We start from the raw sequence: 17,411 nt of genomic DNA, 5'->3' as shown, positions 1-17,411 counted from the left end.
CCTGAAGAATTGTCTGATATACTTGGGAATTCATCTTCCCCTCAATGATTGCAAGCTGGCCAGGCCCTGATGCAGCAAAGCAGGCCCAAATCATGATGTTCGCTCCACCGTACCTTACGGTTGGGATGATGTTTTCATGATGATATGCCGGGCCCTTTCTACACCAGATGTAGTGCTGTGTGGTTTTTCCAAATAGTTCAATCTTAGTTTCATCAGTCCACAAAACATTTTGCTAGTACTGCTGTGGAGTGTCACTGTGCTCTTTGCTGCACGCCTGAAGTTTGCAAATGTTATTTTTAGTAAGCAGTGGCTTCCTTCGTGGTGTCCTGCCGTAGATACCCTGCTTGTTCAATGTTTTACGTATTGTAGACTCATTAACAGAGATGTTAGCCAGTTCCAATGATGCCTTCAAATCTTTGGCTGTCATTCGGGGTTGTTTCTTTACCTCATTGAGGAGTCTTCGTTGTGCTCTTGGTGTCATTTTGACTGGACGCCCACTTCTTAGTAGAGTAGCAACAGTCCCAAAGTGTCTCCATTTGTAGAATGTTTGCCTAACTGTAGACTGGTGAATTTCTAAAGTCTTTGAAATCACTTTGTGACCCTTGCCAGCTTTATGTAAATCAACAATTCTTGATCGTAGATCCTTTGAAAGCTCTTTTTGGCGAGGCATGGCTCACATAAGCGTGTGCTTCTTGTGCAGAGCAAACTCCAAAAGTTTGAGGGGTTTTATCAGTCAAAGTAGCTGTAGTCCACACCTCCAAACTCATTTTCTTAACGAGACCCCAATTAACTTTTTTGAGGTCATTAATTCAAGGGTTCACATACTTTTTCCACAAGCACTATGAGGTTTTTTTGGGGTGTTCTCAATAAAGACATGAGGGATCAGAATTTATTTTGTGTTATTATTTTAGACAGATTATATTTGTCAATACCCTTGACTTAGATGAAGATCAGAACACATTTTATGACAAATTTATTCAGAAAACCATGAAATTTCAAAAGGTTCACACACTTTTTTTGCCACTGTATATACACACACATACACACACACACACATATATATATATATATATATATATATATATATATATATATATATATATATATATATATATATATATATATATATATATATATGTATATATATATATATATATATATATATATATATATATATATATATATATATGTATATATATATATATATATATATATATATATATGTATGTATGTATGTATATGTATGTATATATGTGTGTGTGTGTGTGTGTGTATACACGCAATATTATACATGAAACACACTTTATTATAATTAAGTATTTTGTAACCATGTCACAGAGAAGATACAAGCCTGAAGAGATGAATTTTTAAAGAACTTTTGAATCTTGGAATGGATTCACAGTTGCAGATGTGATGGGGAAGTGAATTCCAGAGCTTAGAGGCAATGTGACTGAAGGCTCTTCCACCCATAGTGGTAAAGTTCATGTCCGGTATTGCTAGTAGACCTGCTGAGGAGGATCGCAGTAGGCGGAGAGGGGTGTCGTTCTCCAAGAGGTTAGTGAGGGAAGTGGGAGCAGGAAGTAGGGCCTTAAATGTGAGAAGCAGAATTTTGAATTTAATTCGATAGGCAATTCTGCTTCTCACATTTAAGGCCCTACTTCCTAGTCCCATATATATATATATATATATATATATATATATATATATATATATATATATATATATATATATATATATATATATATATATATACTTATAGTATATATATATATATATATATATATACTTATTAACTTCATGAGAGAGTAAATAATAAATATGGGCCTGTAAGGGAACGAGTGTTTATAGCAGCTATAGCGTAAGTCTCTAACTTGTTTCCCTGTAACAGTAACGCTACTGTTAATTTACAGAACGGAAAATTTACTGTACGTAGATGAAGCTGATCGCATTCCTGGTCTTCGGTGTTAATCGCAGCAAGGCATTAAGGCTCAGCATGTACAATATAAGTACTCATAAAGTTCTTACCACAAAATCACCCATGGTTCTAGTTTCGTGGATTCCACTGCCAGGTTTTACCTGTTAAGCACAGCACCTTTTTCCCCATTTTAAAGCTGATGGGTTTCTTGTTTCCTGCAAAATCTGCCCTCTTAAAAATGGCAAGTATTTAAAACACCAGCAGTGCTTCTGTTGACCAAACATGGGACTGTGGAGGAAAGTTCCCTTGGAATTATTTTCCTATATGTTCAAGCCCTTACCGAATAAGAATATTCACATGGCATCACTTGCTATGTGATTTAAGATGACCTATCATTTTGAGAGAAGTTGTATATATGAAGCGGGGCACAGTGGCTTAGTGGTTAGCACGTTTCCCACAAACCTCCGGGGGTAGGGGTTCGATTCTTGCCCACGCCCTGAACGTATGGAGCTTGCGTGTTCTCCCCATGCTTCGGGGGTTTCCTGAGTCCAAAGCCATGTGTTGTAGACTGACTGGCGTCTCTAAATTGTCCATAGAGTGTGAAGATGTACGCGATTGTGCTCACTGTGATGGGTTGGCATCCCATCCAGGGTGTCCCCTGCCTTGTGCCCTGGGATGAGTCCCCTGGGATGAGTCCCCTGGGATGAGCTCCAGTCTCCATGCGACTCTGTGTAGTATAAATGGTACAGAAGATGGATGGATGGATGTATATATGGATATGGATACCACCTGATTGATTGATTGATTTGATGTATTCATTTATCTTCAGTAACGACGTCTGATCAGGGTTGCAGTGGATCCTGGATGGAACACCAGTCCGTTGCAGTCCATGGACCTGGATAGGTCCTTCAAATCTAGAGGCAGTTGGGTCATTTGCCAATTCTCATCCACTTTCCTATCACACAACAGCTCCCAGTGGTAGCTGGGGCAAACCTGTGGTTCTGCCGAGACATAGGAAACCAACCTCCACATCTTTTTGAACTACTCCTCATGCTGCTTCACTAAGATGTGTAACATACTCGGAGGAAAATGCTGTTTTCACTCTTACGCATACATGAGTTTGGATGGCCGCGATTGCCTAATGTCATTCAGATTGACAGGGGAAAGAGAGTATGCCGTCCCTCCAAACCAGAGAGTACGTCCAATTGTGTTCTCTAGACCCCTGGCCATGGATGGATGGATGAGATTAAAACTCGCGATCTCCTAATGATAGAAACCGGAGGAAAATCGGTACAGACCGTAGCCCGAGTTCAGAATCAAACCAGGCAAACGGGAGCTGTGAAGCAGAACCCACCATGCAGCCTACCACCAAATTTTCCCAAGTGTCTTTTGCATAATTACCCTCGGGGGTGGGGGAAAGTTCTCATCAACGGAGTCAATGGCTCAACAGGGATTCCTGGAAATTGCATTACAACATGGTGAGCATCGATGCTCTGTTTGTTTTTTTCGGTGCATTGTGGGACTTTTTTAGGGCGAGAACGTTCCAGTGCACTGGAAGGACTTTGCGATTGAGACGGCCCTTAAAGTGGCCAACTCCCTGATCGGTGTCCTGACTACTGAACTCTGCCTTTTCTTATCCGAGACGTAAATCAAGCAATTACCTGATAGTTCAGAATTCTTTAAATGCCAAGTTGCACGACCACTGACGCATTTCACTAAATGTCGTACCTTTTGAGAATCAGTTATAGCCAGGTCCTTACATCACCAAACCTTATTCGGTATTCTAAACACGCTTTTCCACCCGACAGCGCAGTACGGTACGGTAACAAATCCGTGATCCCATGTTTCGCCGTGAGATTTTACAGCGTAACCAAGCCAGGAGCTGAATTTAACACTGACCAGTTAAAAGAGAGACCTGATTGCAGATTGCTTTCAGTTTGAATCTGAACTTTAAGTCAAAATCCTCAACTGCTGGACGTGAACCAGTACAGGCTGTGTTGTGCATTATGGGTTACACAGAAATAACTCGTAGTTTAAATGAGATATGTACATGCACATTTGTGTTTTTTTGTTGTTGTTTTTTTTTTTTTTTAACCCCCCCCCCCTTTTCTCCACAATTTGGTCAACTACCAACAGCTATCAGGGAAGGATGAAGGTGCAGGGCAGCAGAACAAGCTTGGTGGAAAGCAGTATCTTGCGCGTACGTGATCTCACAGATGCGCGTGATCGACATGGGAGAGATAGTATGCCATTACTTTCACCCAATCGGCACGATTAATACTGCTTCCATCGCTCCTGGCCGTGGCGTCGGCAGGATATGAACGTGCGATGTTCCTACGATAGGCCGGACACTTTTCCGTCGCACCACTTGGGAGCCTTAACTAGCCGTGTATTTAACGCCAGCCCTGTTTTTTTGTGCTTGCTTGCTTGCTTTCTGTGACTTCTGTGTGCTCTTGCCAAATGTTTGTTTACATTTCCCGTCTCCGTATTTCCGACCAGTGGAACAAAGAGTACATTCTCAGCCCTGCCTCTTCCCACACATCCCTCACCAAAGGGTTTTATTGCTTTTTTTTTTTTTTTGCTTTTTTTTTGGGTTTGTGTAAATAGGTGCAGTGTGTAACTGAATCAAACAACCGAACCAGAAATGTATCGATTTTGGTGGTGTTGATTTATACAGCGACTCTGTCGAAGCTTTCGAGGGTTTAAAGTCCGTGCGCTGCTGCATTTTCTCTACTTGGGAACATGTATTTATGGAGCAGTTTAAGCTCTATGAGGTATTTAAGAGGTATTTTTGTTTCTGTGATCCTGTAATTTTTCTGCCTTGGGCCTCTGAGGCTGTTTTCTCCTCGGTGTTGTTGGTAAAGCTTCTAAAGCGTCACGGGCTTTATCATCGTTACCAGTGTTCAAGAGTACAGAACCAAACCAATTGGTTACTGTATGAATTATTCAGGATGGTTTCATTTTCTTTCGTACAAGACCCTAGACAGATGAGCAAACTCTGTAGGACCTTGTAAGTATGTAGGTCTGAAGTGTCAGGATTAAGAAGTGTTTCGGGGGGGGGGGTTATTTTGTAACTAACTTATTATTTCTTGGGTTTTTTTTTCTTCTAGGCTCTTTTTCTGCTCCTGTTACAAGTGAATGTACAATCAAGAGGTGAATGTTTATTAAGATGGCAGTAGCTGAATGTCCGGATTACTTCCTACACCACCCAAAATATCAGGTAAAACATGGCTGTGTGCTCTTTTTTTTCTTTCTTTCTTTCTTCTTCTTCTTTTTTTTTTTTTTTCTCAAATATATGCACAAACATGGCCTTATATTTTGTTAAACGTTACAGAAGCATTTTACTGAGGTAGAGCCAGGGATGCTCATCCTCAAGTTTCCACACTGCAGTCCGGTGGATGAACCATATTCAAAAGTACGCAAATATCTGTAGCGTTAACTACATAAATGCTGTTCAGTTCATTTGACCGAGTTGTAAGCTCTCTGTCTTTGGCTGGATGAGAGAAGAGACCTTCAAGATGTGTAACAAGGTCCAAATAAAAAGGTAAAGGAGTAAGAAAGTAGTTTGAAGTAGTAGAACTCCTTAATATGATGCATTTCTCTGATAAGAAAATATTGTGTTATTTGTTCTAAGCCTGAAACCGAAAAAACAAGACGCGGTTAATCTGATCTCGCCCAGCCTCACTGAAAAATCCCCTAAAGGGTTAAAACGCATGTTGGTGCTGTGGTGTGAGTGCAGTAATGCTCGTTTTAAACCTGACACAATAAATACACCGCTTTTGCACAGTTGTGCCATAAAGCTATGCTAATTACCTTAGCTTTTTAAACGATCTCTAATCTGTCTAATCTTCGTACCTCCCAATACGGCAACACACACTATCGTCTTCACAACTTGTGGAAGCTCCACCCTATTTTAACACAAACCCACCCATCAATCAGGGGTTTATTTTGGTGTGGTCACCATCGTTATGCAGTTTGATTGATGCACACCCTGAACGGTTCTCAATAGGGCGGAACATTTGTAGTTGTCATCAAATTGTACTTCAGGGTAAAATATTTCTGAAACCGACCGTTAGTGGACGATTATTAAGTGAGTGTCACGAGGAACGTTTAAACATTTATAAACCGCTGCCAAACTCTTTAAAGCTCCATTTTGTCTCTCATCTATTCAGGGCGCTATTTAGTTCCTGGGCTGAAATCATTCGTCGGTTGTTTGGAGAATGTCGAAGAAACCTCATTGTAAAGAGGCACTAATTATGGTTTTGCGTATAAAACGCTCATGGAACAAACCATCAAAATGTCGACCTGCTCTTATGTAATATCCTCTACAGCGCACAGCAGGGGTGTTCAGACTCCTTTAAACCGTGAAATTGATTCATCATCCTCCCCTCTGAACGTAATCTGACTATTCAAGTATCAAGCTCGTGATTTAAACGCGTACAGCAATATTTTGACTCTGTTTCGGAGCCGTCAAGGTTTTTATTCCCGTTTTATCCTTGAGAAGTTGGAAGTAAAATGCGTTCGGGTAAAGCAACCAGTCAAACAGGCTAACTATGAAAACTCAATCAATAAAATAACTTTTATAATGGTGGGTTGGGATTTCCAGCACAAATAAAAACTAAATAAAACTGCTAGACCCTTGTTTTGTTTTTTTTTTGGTCAGGGGGGGTTATGATATTTTTTTATTAAAGAAATCATGGGCCCCCGTGGTTACGCTTCACTTTGAAAAGCACCAATCCAGACAAATATAGAGACATATTGTGGATATAATGGCTAACGAGTAAATAAGACCGTTTCTGACTGAAAGGCAAGAAGACACAGAGAGACGACCAGAGAGAGAGAGAGAGAGAGAGCGCGCTGCCCCTTGTTTTCAATGTACCTGTCATAGCTTGTAAATTTAGTGCCCACGCTTGAATGAAGACGAGGAGGAAATGAATGGCCACGGCATGGACTTGCATTCCTTTGGGCTGAGCACATCTGATTCACATGGCGCAACCTGACGTAAGAGCATCTAAACAAAGGCTTAATTAGCTTGTTTTGAAGGGCTCTTTTCACCATTGTTTGTATCCACGTGCAGTGGTTCAAACCCAGTGGGAAATATCCATCAGCGGCATCAACCCCGCAGAGAGCTGGCTACGGCGCAGGCCTTTCATTTCACCGCGGCTGGTCCACCATAGTCCCTTTGGGACTCTGTGTTACAGGCAAAAGGGCATGAACGCTTTAATACCAAGTGCCTGTTGCGTCACATTTATATCCTGTGAAGAACCAGAGAATGAGGCATTTCATAGGCTCGGGGGTGGGGGCGCACGACACTATCGAAACCAGGGAACCATCGAAGGTTGATTTGCAGGAGTTTTTAATGTCAAGAAGATACAAGTCGACTATGGAGGATTATGTAACTCCGGGAGTGGTGGAACTCTGGGCTGAAGTCCAAGATTGGGCTCTGGCTTGACCTAGCATTCGAAGCAAATCTCCCTTAACTCCTGCCTCAAATGTGGAGCTTATAGAGAAATAATTAAAACATTAATCTCAGCTCGTGTTTAAAATCACTTTGCTTTAACACTCGACTAAATGCCAGTTGTTCGCATTAGTCCGTCATGGTGACTTCTTAAATTGCGCAACATCCATGTCGAGTGTTTTAGCAGGAAACCTTGCTAAACAACAAACAACATAAATCTCCTTTTCATTGAAAAATGTTTTCATAGCCCTGTCCTTGTGGCTCTCGAGTCCACATCGGTTAGCTGAGTGACTCATGTGACAGCTCCCGAAGAAGATCTGCTCGAGGAATTTGGGTTTGACATCAGCGCGATGGCCGCGTTGGCTCAATCTGCACGCTGCATAAGTCGTTACAGGCCCTCCTCCCTCCGTCCCCCGGACACTTCGGCAGCCCAAGGGCTGTAAATTTTTCGCCTCGGGTTTTATGGATGTTTTCAGAGTGAATCAATTTGACTTTTGGCAGCATGCGGTTCCTGTTCCTGGAAGTCAAGCTCGTAGTTGTTGGTATTTCTTGGAACTGGGAGATTCAGGATCTGGCTCTTTTTATTGTGTTGTGTTGAGGGGAAAAGTTTTGCTTTGGGCCCAATCAAAATAGAAGCACCATTCACTCTCGGCTTGGCCTACAAAACCACCGCTGTGCTCGTTTGAAACAAGGTCAAAATGGTTCTTCACTTCGCCGCTTTCCTTTCCACTCTAAACAAAGACCGAATTTGATGTTAAGCAATTGCGGGGTACTATTTTAAGCGACTGATTTTTCTATTTACCAAATAAATAAATGCTGCTGTCGTATTCACTTTTTAATATCCTGAGAGCGCTTTCACTAGCCTGCACACACTCCTTAGCGCTGCAGACTTTCTGCCTGTGGAATGCACAGTAGCCTGACCTTTTGGGGACTGAAGCTAAGCCGGGCCAAATTCTAACCTTTCTGTGCAGTAAGAGGACTGCTGAGTCAGAGCATTAGCCTAATTTTGGTCCACCGCAGCGCTGACATTTAAAACACCATGTGGAATTTTTTAATATACCCCTCTATGGTTTTAGAAGACATCAATTGAGATTATATATATATGGCGTTAGTGCCCTGGACTTGATTATTTTCCTACAGCAGCATGTCATAACTTTATTAATGAATGGTGTATCATGTTGTGGGGTTTTTTTTGTTTGTTTGTTTGTTTTGTTTTTTTTCCCCTTTATTTATAGTTAGTATAGTCTGAAGTTGAAATAAGACTGAAAAAAGAGATACTGTTATAGAAATTTAATCAACACTTTCTGAACAATCAGATTTGGGTTTTTTGGTAGATTTATTAAACATTTGGAAATCTCAGTTGGGCCTGAGTAAGTGTGTAACCTTTTTATGAGTTTTTTTTTATTTATTTTTTATTATTATTATTATTATTATTATTATTATTATTTATTTTTTTTATAAAATCCCAAAAAGCCTGCATAATGAGCACAGACATTTCGGATCAATGTTCAGATTTAACACAAAATAATTCTGTGGAATTTCAAGAGTGCTGTAGTATTTATGTAAATTGTATTCCCAGGTAGATTCACCGCTGTTTGTTAATTGTGAATGACCAGTAAAAGCGTACACTAAATATAAAATATATATATATATATATATATATATATATATATATATATATATATTTTAAAAACGCTGGCGACTTCTAAGAATAACCGACACTTAAGCATGCCAGTATTGAACATATATTGCGAATAGAAAATGGAAAGTGAAAAACAACCAGGCAAACAGGATCTGTGAGAGAAGTTCTGGGTCAAGAAAGTGTACTCGTTCAACTAAATTTCATCTCCTCCATTGTTCGCTTTATAACCACGGTTGGGAAGGTTTTCTGTTGGCAGTGGGGTGTAGTGTTTTTTTTTTTTTTTTTTTTTTTTTTTTTTTTTTTTTTTTTGAGCTTTACTTTCAAGCTATAAACACACACCAGCCATTAAAAGCAGTATAGACATGTTTTATAGGGGCATAGTGCAGTGTTGCAAAATTTTACTGTGAAACTCCGAATCTATGTAATTACAGCATTAGTGTTTAGGTCAGGTTTGGTATATGTTGTTCCTACCTAAGTAGGTTATGCTTCTTTTCCACAAAAAAAAAAAAGCCTACTTGTACGTGGAGCAAAGAATGTGTAGAAGATTAATCTTAAGCATACATATGCTTTTATTGGCTGGGTTATATATTAATTTGCTTTTCGTGTCCGTTTGTACATTTTTAACGGTCGGCGATCTAATGAAATATTGTCCTAGACATTTTCAGTTACATGTTCATTAGGGAGACAAAGCGGCCATTGTTGTACAGTGTACCACAGAACACGTTGTAATCCCTGCTATTGGGAAGAATACAACTTGAGCAGTTGTTTGGGGCAGTGTGTACCGTATCACCCATTAACACCAGGACTGCAGAACTAGGAAGTTACGGGTACTTGGGTTCTAAGAACTGCAGGTAGGTCAGTGTGCAGTCAGTTGTTGGTGCTGGCTCCGGTCAGAGGGATCTGAACGCTCTGCTGGGCAGGCATGCACTCAAACGAAACAAACCCAGAGAAGCAGGGGACTTTTTAATAATTCCAGATTTGGCATGTGCTGCTGGGAACTTGAGCGAACCTTGCAGTGCTATGTCCTGAAGGGTGGAGAAGCTTCTGGGGCATGAGCTAGGTGTAGTCAGATAGAACCAAATGAGCTGCTCCTGCTGTGGCTTTGGGTGGAAGTCAGGATGGATCAGTCACACTTGACTTGTTGTACCTTGACCTTGGGCTGCTGGTACCCCACTTCACCACCAGCCCCTCCCCCCTCATTTTTGGCCGCCTTGGTCTAGACATCTGGACACGGGGATTAGACTTTTTGGAGACAGTCCAAAGCAACCTACATGCTTTCCATTAGATCTTATCAATAAGGCATGTCTTCACACCAGTTACGGAGATAATTACAAAGTCGTAGGTGCCATCTTGAAACTTCCGCGGTGAAACCAATAATGCAGACTATCAAACGGGTCGTAAGTGTTGTACTCTAGGTGGCATTGAGTGGGAGTTGCTGAAATATACTGTATTTAAATGTTGCTAGTAGGAACTCCAGCTGATGGATTGAGCTGATTTGGATGCATAAAAGATTATTTCCTCGCATGCTGAAAATCGGTTTATAAGACTGAGAAGCCTTCGAGAACAACCAGAGGAAATACCATGTGGTTATAAAACTTGTGCTTTTGAAGAAACGTTGCCGCTGTGTTGCTCTCTCTGCTGTGTATATAGCCGAAACGGTAATGAAGTGTGTACAGTGTAGTATCGGGTGGCCTCGTGAAGCTGTGGCTAATCTGCTTTCTCAGTGAAATGGAACACTTTCAAGCACTCGACAGCTTTTGTTGTTGTTCTTTCCAAATCATTTTGTCTCGCTTTATTGGCCGGCTTTGAAGAACTTGACATTGCATCCGTATGTGTGCGGCACTCATAAACCGTGCACGCTGGCATTGGGAAGAAAACAATCGCCTAGATTTCTCTGGAGAGCATTCACGGCCACATTAGAGCGCGCTGCTAGGCTTTGCGGCCCGCCTCGGAACATCTCCAAACATAAGAGAGCCACAAGACATTCTGTTCCTGGCTCCTGCTGCGAAAGCCCCAATCAGCAGCGCTGCCAAGATGTTCTTTTCGTCTGTAGAAAGAATTGGAATACTTCTGTCAAGCATTCTGTTCTTACTTATGGTCTGCCATTGGCAAAGACAAAAGCAAGCACCTCCCAGGTTTGTCTCCAAGCCCCTCCGAAATCTGCCCATGACCCTACTGAGATGTTGTATGAGATACTGATGACATAACACAAGCCCTCCTGTCCTCTACCCAGCAGCTCAATTGTCAATGATACCTGCTGCTCCACTGACCTGCCTTCTTTCCAAGCTATATGAATCATTACCATTTTTCTGTCCTACCTCCCTGGGTATACTAGCACCAGGGTTAGATCCTGAGTATTACAGTATGTGCAGAGTTTTGCATGTTCTCCCCATGTACACAGGTTTTCTGGTTTTCTCCCAAGAATCCATACAGGGTTCTCTACATCGGTGTTTCTCAACTCCTGTCCTTTTTTTTTTGTCCTTTTATGAGCTGTGCTGTTAACTCACCACAAGTTAATACGTTATTTTCGTTTGCATTTGATGAAGTGTTTTAATGCAATGTTGCATACTTTGTTGTAAAACAATTACTGTACTCTATGGCTCTTGTCTCAGCAGGACAATGTCGACCGATCTGCCAATCACAGACCAGCGAATCTAATCGGGTCAAGTTTCCAGCAGGCTGCCAGTCGGAACTCTCCTAACCACCAAGGTTAGAACTTTTTACTTCACAGTACTATGCATGCTTTAAGGGTTATGAGCTGTACCTTTTGTATGAATACTTGTTGCAGCATTTACAGCTGGAAATGTGCTCATGAAGTCTCATTTTTAATTCTTGTAGTATTAAGGACGTGTGTGTGTGTGTGTGTATGTAATATATATATATATATATATATATATATATATATATATATATATATATATATACACACACAATATAAATATAGTATATAGTTTTTTTTGTGTTTTTTTTGCGGTTCAAGTGCTCAGTTTGTAATGCCACGGTGTGTCCGTCTCATGAGCACAACCTACTGAAAAAATAAACTCAAAACCCGATAGCATAAGCTTTAGAATAAACTGAGGCGTAATATTTGCTTAGTACGGGAAACATATCAAGTGTTGGTGTTTCTTTTCTTTTCTTTTTTTTTTTTTTTAAAAGAAATGTTGGTGCTGTTACAGGGATAAGTGTAGCAGAAAGTTGGTCTGTTTGTTAATGTCTCAATTTCACACTATTGAATGGAAGCCAACATGGCGAACCCTTTACGTGGCTCCAACATGACGGGATGATTTCAAAATTCATGATTTGTCTTTTGTTTCCCTTGGTTACCTTGAGCCTGTCTTGGTCTACTCTTTAGACTGGAGTGAATCTTAAAACCGTGTAGACAAAATACACAAAAATCCTTGTTTAAGAATAGCTAAGGCTAATAGGCAAGGTTTTTAGATAATTGCTGGGTTCTGAGACGCCTTTCATGCTCCTTCTTCATTGAAGAATTGAAAAGGAATTCCTGGATTTGATGTCAAAACACCAAGCCCGTGATTCCTACCAGACGAGGTACCTGTAAGCCGTACACTTTGTCGTTGCCCGTGATCCTTTGACCACTATGGCCTTGACCACTGGAGAGGACTTGTTCGAAGTTAAGCCGTGCTTAAGTTCTTTTGGAGCATCATATTCAAAGGAATCTTTGGAAGCCAAGAACAATAGCATCTACATTGGTTTGTTTCTAAGTCTTGCAGTCTGCACCAGCAAGCTCCTGCAAGCTAGTTGAAATTGCCACGGGTCTCAAGTTGAAGTCAGGCTGCCAGGCATGGGATCGAATTGAGGGATCTTATTGCCTGCACGGCACTATCAAAGGCCTTCCGTACGTGAAGCAAAGGCTTGCGATTGTGGATGAGTAGAGTTTTTATGATTACCCTGAAAGTTGATCTCGCCACCAAATTAAACCGACTGTTTTCCGTAAAAACAGGCCCTGATCAAACAGTCATTGTACTCACAGTGGCTTAGTGGTTAGATCGTTTGCCTCACACCTCAAGGACTGAGGGTTCAAATCCTGCCTCTGCCCGCCCTGTGTGTGCAGTGCTTGCATGTTCTCCTTGTGCTTCTGGGGTTTTATCCGGGTACTCTGCTTTCCTCCCCCAGTCCAAAGACATGCCTTGTAAGCTGATTGGCATTTCCAAATTTTCCATAGTGTGTGAAAGTGTGCGATTGTTCCCCGCAATGGGTTGGCACCCCATCCAGGGATATCTCGCCTCGTGCCCGAGTCCTCTGGGATAGGCTCCAGGCTTCAGGCTTCACCGTGACCCTGTGTAGGATAAGCGCTACAGAAGGATGGATGGATAGGTTTATGGCCGTCAATGAAACAATTCAGAGTGCTCGCAATATTTTCTAACAAATCTAGTTGGTTTCTTTTTCCCCTATATATATATAATATATATACACGTATTAGTCATTCACACTGTGACTCTGACCAGGATGAAGCCGTTACTGAAGATGAATGAGTGAACGAATGCAGAACAAGCTCCAATCGAGAAACCTACATATTTCCATGTTAATATACATGGCCTTTCTTTTTGATGCATTTTTCTTCAACTGCCCAGTTTCAGTAAGTCTGTGGCCACTGTAGCCTCAGATTCCCGTTCTTGGCGTGGAACCCAATGCGGTACTTGGCGTGGAACCCAATGCGGTACTTGGCGTGGAACCCAATGCGGTACTTGGCCTGGGACCCAATTCGGTACTTGGCGTGGAACCCAATGCGGTACTTGGCGTGGGACCCAATGCGGTACTTGGCGTGGGACCCAATGCGGTACTTGGCGTGGGACCCAATGCGGTCTTCTGCTGCCGTAGCCCTTCGTCCAAAAGGTACAACCTTGCATTCTCAGATGCTTTTCTGCTCATCATGCTTGTAAAGAGTGTTTGTTTATTTTGGATACTGTCCAGTCCAGTTATTCTCCTCTGACATCTCTCAAAAAGATGTTTCCACCTGCAGAATTGCCTCACACTGGATGTTTTTTTTTTTGTTTTGTTTTTCCCCCAACCATTTTGTGTAAACCCTTGAGATCCTGGAGACTTTGGTTGTGTGTGAAAATCCATTGAGATCCAGCAGTTCTGAAGTACTCAACCCAACCTTTTTTTCACCAACAATCATGCCACAGTCGGAGTGTTTTTTTTGGGGGGGGTTCTTTTTTTTTTTTTTTTTTTTTTATTTATTTATTTATTTATTTATTTATTTATTTATTTTTATGTGAACATTAACTGAAGCACTTGACCTGTACTTGCGTGATTTTATGTACTGGCTGATTTGGATAACTGCATGAATGTGACATTTTCTTAGTTTCTGTTCAAATCAGTTGATCATCTTCACAGCTTGGAAAGATTCAGATAATGTCCTGCACTAATATAGCACTTAGCCTACAGCTTGTGAATCTACTGTAGTTGTCTCTTTAATGAAGCCGGTGAATGAGCTGGAATAAAGAAGCGTTCATTTCTGCAAAGCCTCCCACTGTGCAGCAGGCTAAGCACATATGACGTTGCTCAGGGTTCGGCTTATCAGCTGGTGCCTTTCAGGGAAGTATTACCCATCTGTGGAACTCTCCCGCTGATTTGATTTAGCCGCCTCAGGCTCTTTCAGCGGATAGTAATATGATTACAGAGGTCTGCATGCTGCAGTACAAGTTGTTCTCACCTTCGGGGTCACGTAAGGAATGAATCACAGGGTGGTGTGATGTGGCCTGATGCTGAGCGCACGCGATTATTGTCCTATGACATCACGTTCTGAAGGGTCTTATTTCTCTTATACCACAGCGATTTTACAGTGGTAACAACTGTCCTTTATTAAAGGATGACTTGTCATACTTTTTTATCCATTTATACTTGCATTTAACGTTGGGGAAATTAAATTTCAGTAAAAAATATTGCTCAATTTTAAATATTACTGGACAAAAATAATCAGTACTGACTGTACCATGAAAATGTACTGTACTTTTTTTTTTTAAAAACATGGAATAAATGTATAAATATTAATATATATTAATTATTAATAAATATTAAAGTACATAAAAGATATACATCCAAACTGAATCAAAAATTAACACCTTAACTGAAAAATAAAGCCATCCAAATGAATCAAAAAACACTTCAAATGACACCAAAGTTTCTCATTGATGGTTTTTATTTCGCCTCTAGAGGCCGCTTTCGTATCACATAATGACAGCGGACCCTTCTCGGCCACTCATAACCGATAGTTCAAGCAATCATTTGTCGTTGCAGATTAATACGCACGGCCGATCTATCAATCGACCTCCTAATATAAACCTGTGATTTGAATTACAGACTGCTCTCAGAGCTTCAACACCTTCTAACCAGTCAAAATCGAGAAATAAGCCGTGCAGTGGCATTAAAAAAAAAAAAAAACACCATTTCATTATCTTAACGTTTTTCAGCATGAAACAATTCCATAGCAGTTCCCTTCTAGAAACTTCCACTATCTACCACCGGGTCACTACCGAGTCTCCTGACTAAGCTCAACTGTCTGCTCCTGTGATGTTGCTGTTTGATATTTCACTGGAGGTTAATTTATGCGTGTAATACAGGTCCACCTGTCCTGTGGAGATCACCTTGCATTTGATGGCCATTTTGTATTTAATGGCCCCGAAGTGCCTGCCAAGCCTTACTTGTAAAATGGCTATTTTCTAAGCGGGTAAGGAAGAGGAAGGACACTGACTGGGGTTAGTGTGCTCCTGCACTGCAGTGGTCAAGGGTAGATTGCTCAGATACTTCAATTATTAATGAATTAACATCTGTATGTATTTCACTGAGGCACTTTCGTCACTTCTTGGTCTTTCGAGGGGGGAAAAAAGAACCCATGGCTATGCTGTAACCCTGTTTACAGCTCCCTGGAGTCAGATAGCAGTTTTGTTTATTACCCTGTGAATCAGCGCTTTGTCAGTAGTCTTGCCAAAGCACCACAGTTTTGTACAGTGACAGATTGCTGCCCAGGTTTAAAATTATGATTGGATGACCATTAGAAAAGACTTTGCTTAAATTATCTGTAACTAGGTTGTAAATTCTCTTGAGTTCAAGATTAGTTCAAAATTTTTTTTTTTGTTTAATAAAAACATGTCCAATCATGGCAACTTCCTTGACGATCCTTTCAACCAGGAGGTCAGGTGTGTTTACTTTAGCGGACTCGCTCGAGTTTCCGACTGGGAATTCCCACTTGGGTGACGGGGGTCCATTTACACTTTTCACTGCAGATGCGGTTCTGTCTTTTATTTCATTTCTCTTTTTTTTTTTATTTAATCAATGCCATGCGAGGAATTAAAGGGGCCAGTGCACTAGCATACAAAAGATTATGCTGTTACAGGAAATGACTCACCGCCTTCTGTTCAAAAGTTTACACCCCCTCCCCTTCTTGCGCATCAGTGAACGGTTTGCACCTTCTGTAATAGTCGTGTACGAGTCCCTCGGTTGTCCTCGGTGTGAAAAGATGGATCTCGACATCGTATAGCCGCTGTTTGAAAGGGCTCAAATATGCGGAATGTGCCGGACCTGGAGGAACTGCTCAGGACAAACAAGGGACTCCATTAAATCAAGTGCAGCGTTTGACACCGTAGCACTGTTGCACCTCCGTACGCTTAATATCAGCAAAGCATCACTATCACTGAAGTGGATCTAATAACCCAGGATCCATAAGCAGAGCTTACCCGTCTCTATTAATGCTGTGGGATTAGCCAGCAGAGATTCAGGTAGCTGACACATTTTCAGAAAGAGGTTCCTGAGTGTTCAGGCCACGCTGAAAGAAATAAACGAGCAGACGGCGGATTAGTGGTTTTGTCGTCGTTGTTGTTGTTTAACAGGTCACTTCATTTTAAACAACTACTCTTTTTTTTGTTTTTACCTCATTCTTCTACTACATCTCACATCTGATAGTGTTTAAAACCACCGATTAACCTCAGGACCTCAATTTCTATTCCTACGACTCTAATAGTGAGGAAAAAAAAAAAGGTCTACACAACCCAGTTAGGTTTAGTTAAGTTAAAAAAAAAAAACTTTTTTTTTAATTAAACCAAGATAAATCCGTGTCCGAAGCGAAGCAGGCCGGCGATATTGCGCTACCACCACCATGCTTCACCCTGTGGGTGTGGTGTTTTGATGATTGTTTTTGTGCCAAATGTATATTTTAAAAATGATGACTCTTCAAACCATAACACATTTTGTTACATGGTTTGGCGTGATTGTGTGTGTGTTTTGGTAAAATGTAGGTGGGATGGATGGATGGATGGATGGATTGATTGATTGATTGATTTATTATTTTATTCCCACCCTACCTCATAGTCCAGACATAACAAATGCTAGAGATATTCCTGCAGCTCCTTTAATGTTGTCCTAGGTCTCTAGACAAG

At 41.1% G+C, this 17,411-nt stretch overlaps 1 protein-coding gene across 7 annotated transcripts in view; it reads left to right on the top strand.

Annotated features, from left to right (window-relative positions):
* Positions 1 to 17,411, top strand: part of grb10b (growth factor receptor-bound protein 10b) — a 75,221-nt gene that overhangs the window by 23,812 nt on the left and 33,998 nt on the right. For 2 of the 7 annotated variants that reach the window (XM_047150959.2, XM_017466581.3), the window contains exons 2-3: positions 5,026 to 5,135; positions 11,631 to 11,724. In XM_047150959.2, the coding sequence (XP_047006915.1) occupies positions 5,073 to 5,135; positions 11,631 to 11,724 (157 nt within the window). In that variant the 5' untranslated portion in view covers positions 5,026 to 5,072. Of the gene's footprint in view, positions 1 to 4,627; positions 4,926 to 5,025; positions 5,136 to 11,627; positions 11,725 to 17,411 lie in introns of those variants that run through there. The other 5 variants (XM_017466563.3, XM_017466554.3, XM_047150971.2 and 2 more) reach the window with 4 other exon arrangements.

The sequence above is a fragment of the Ictalurus punctatus genome, chromosome 1 (assembly GCF_001660625.3).
Source record: "Ictalurus punctatus breed USDA103 chromosome 1, Coco_2.0, whole genome shotgun sequence".
Taxonomy (NCBI): Eukaryota; Metazoa; Chordata; class Actinopteri; order Siluriformes; family Ictaluridae; genus Ictalurus; species Ictalurus punctatus.
Note: the sequence above shows the minus strand (reverse complement) of the source record. Positions and strands in the feature narration are given on the sequence as shown.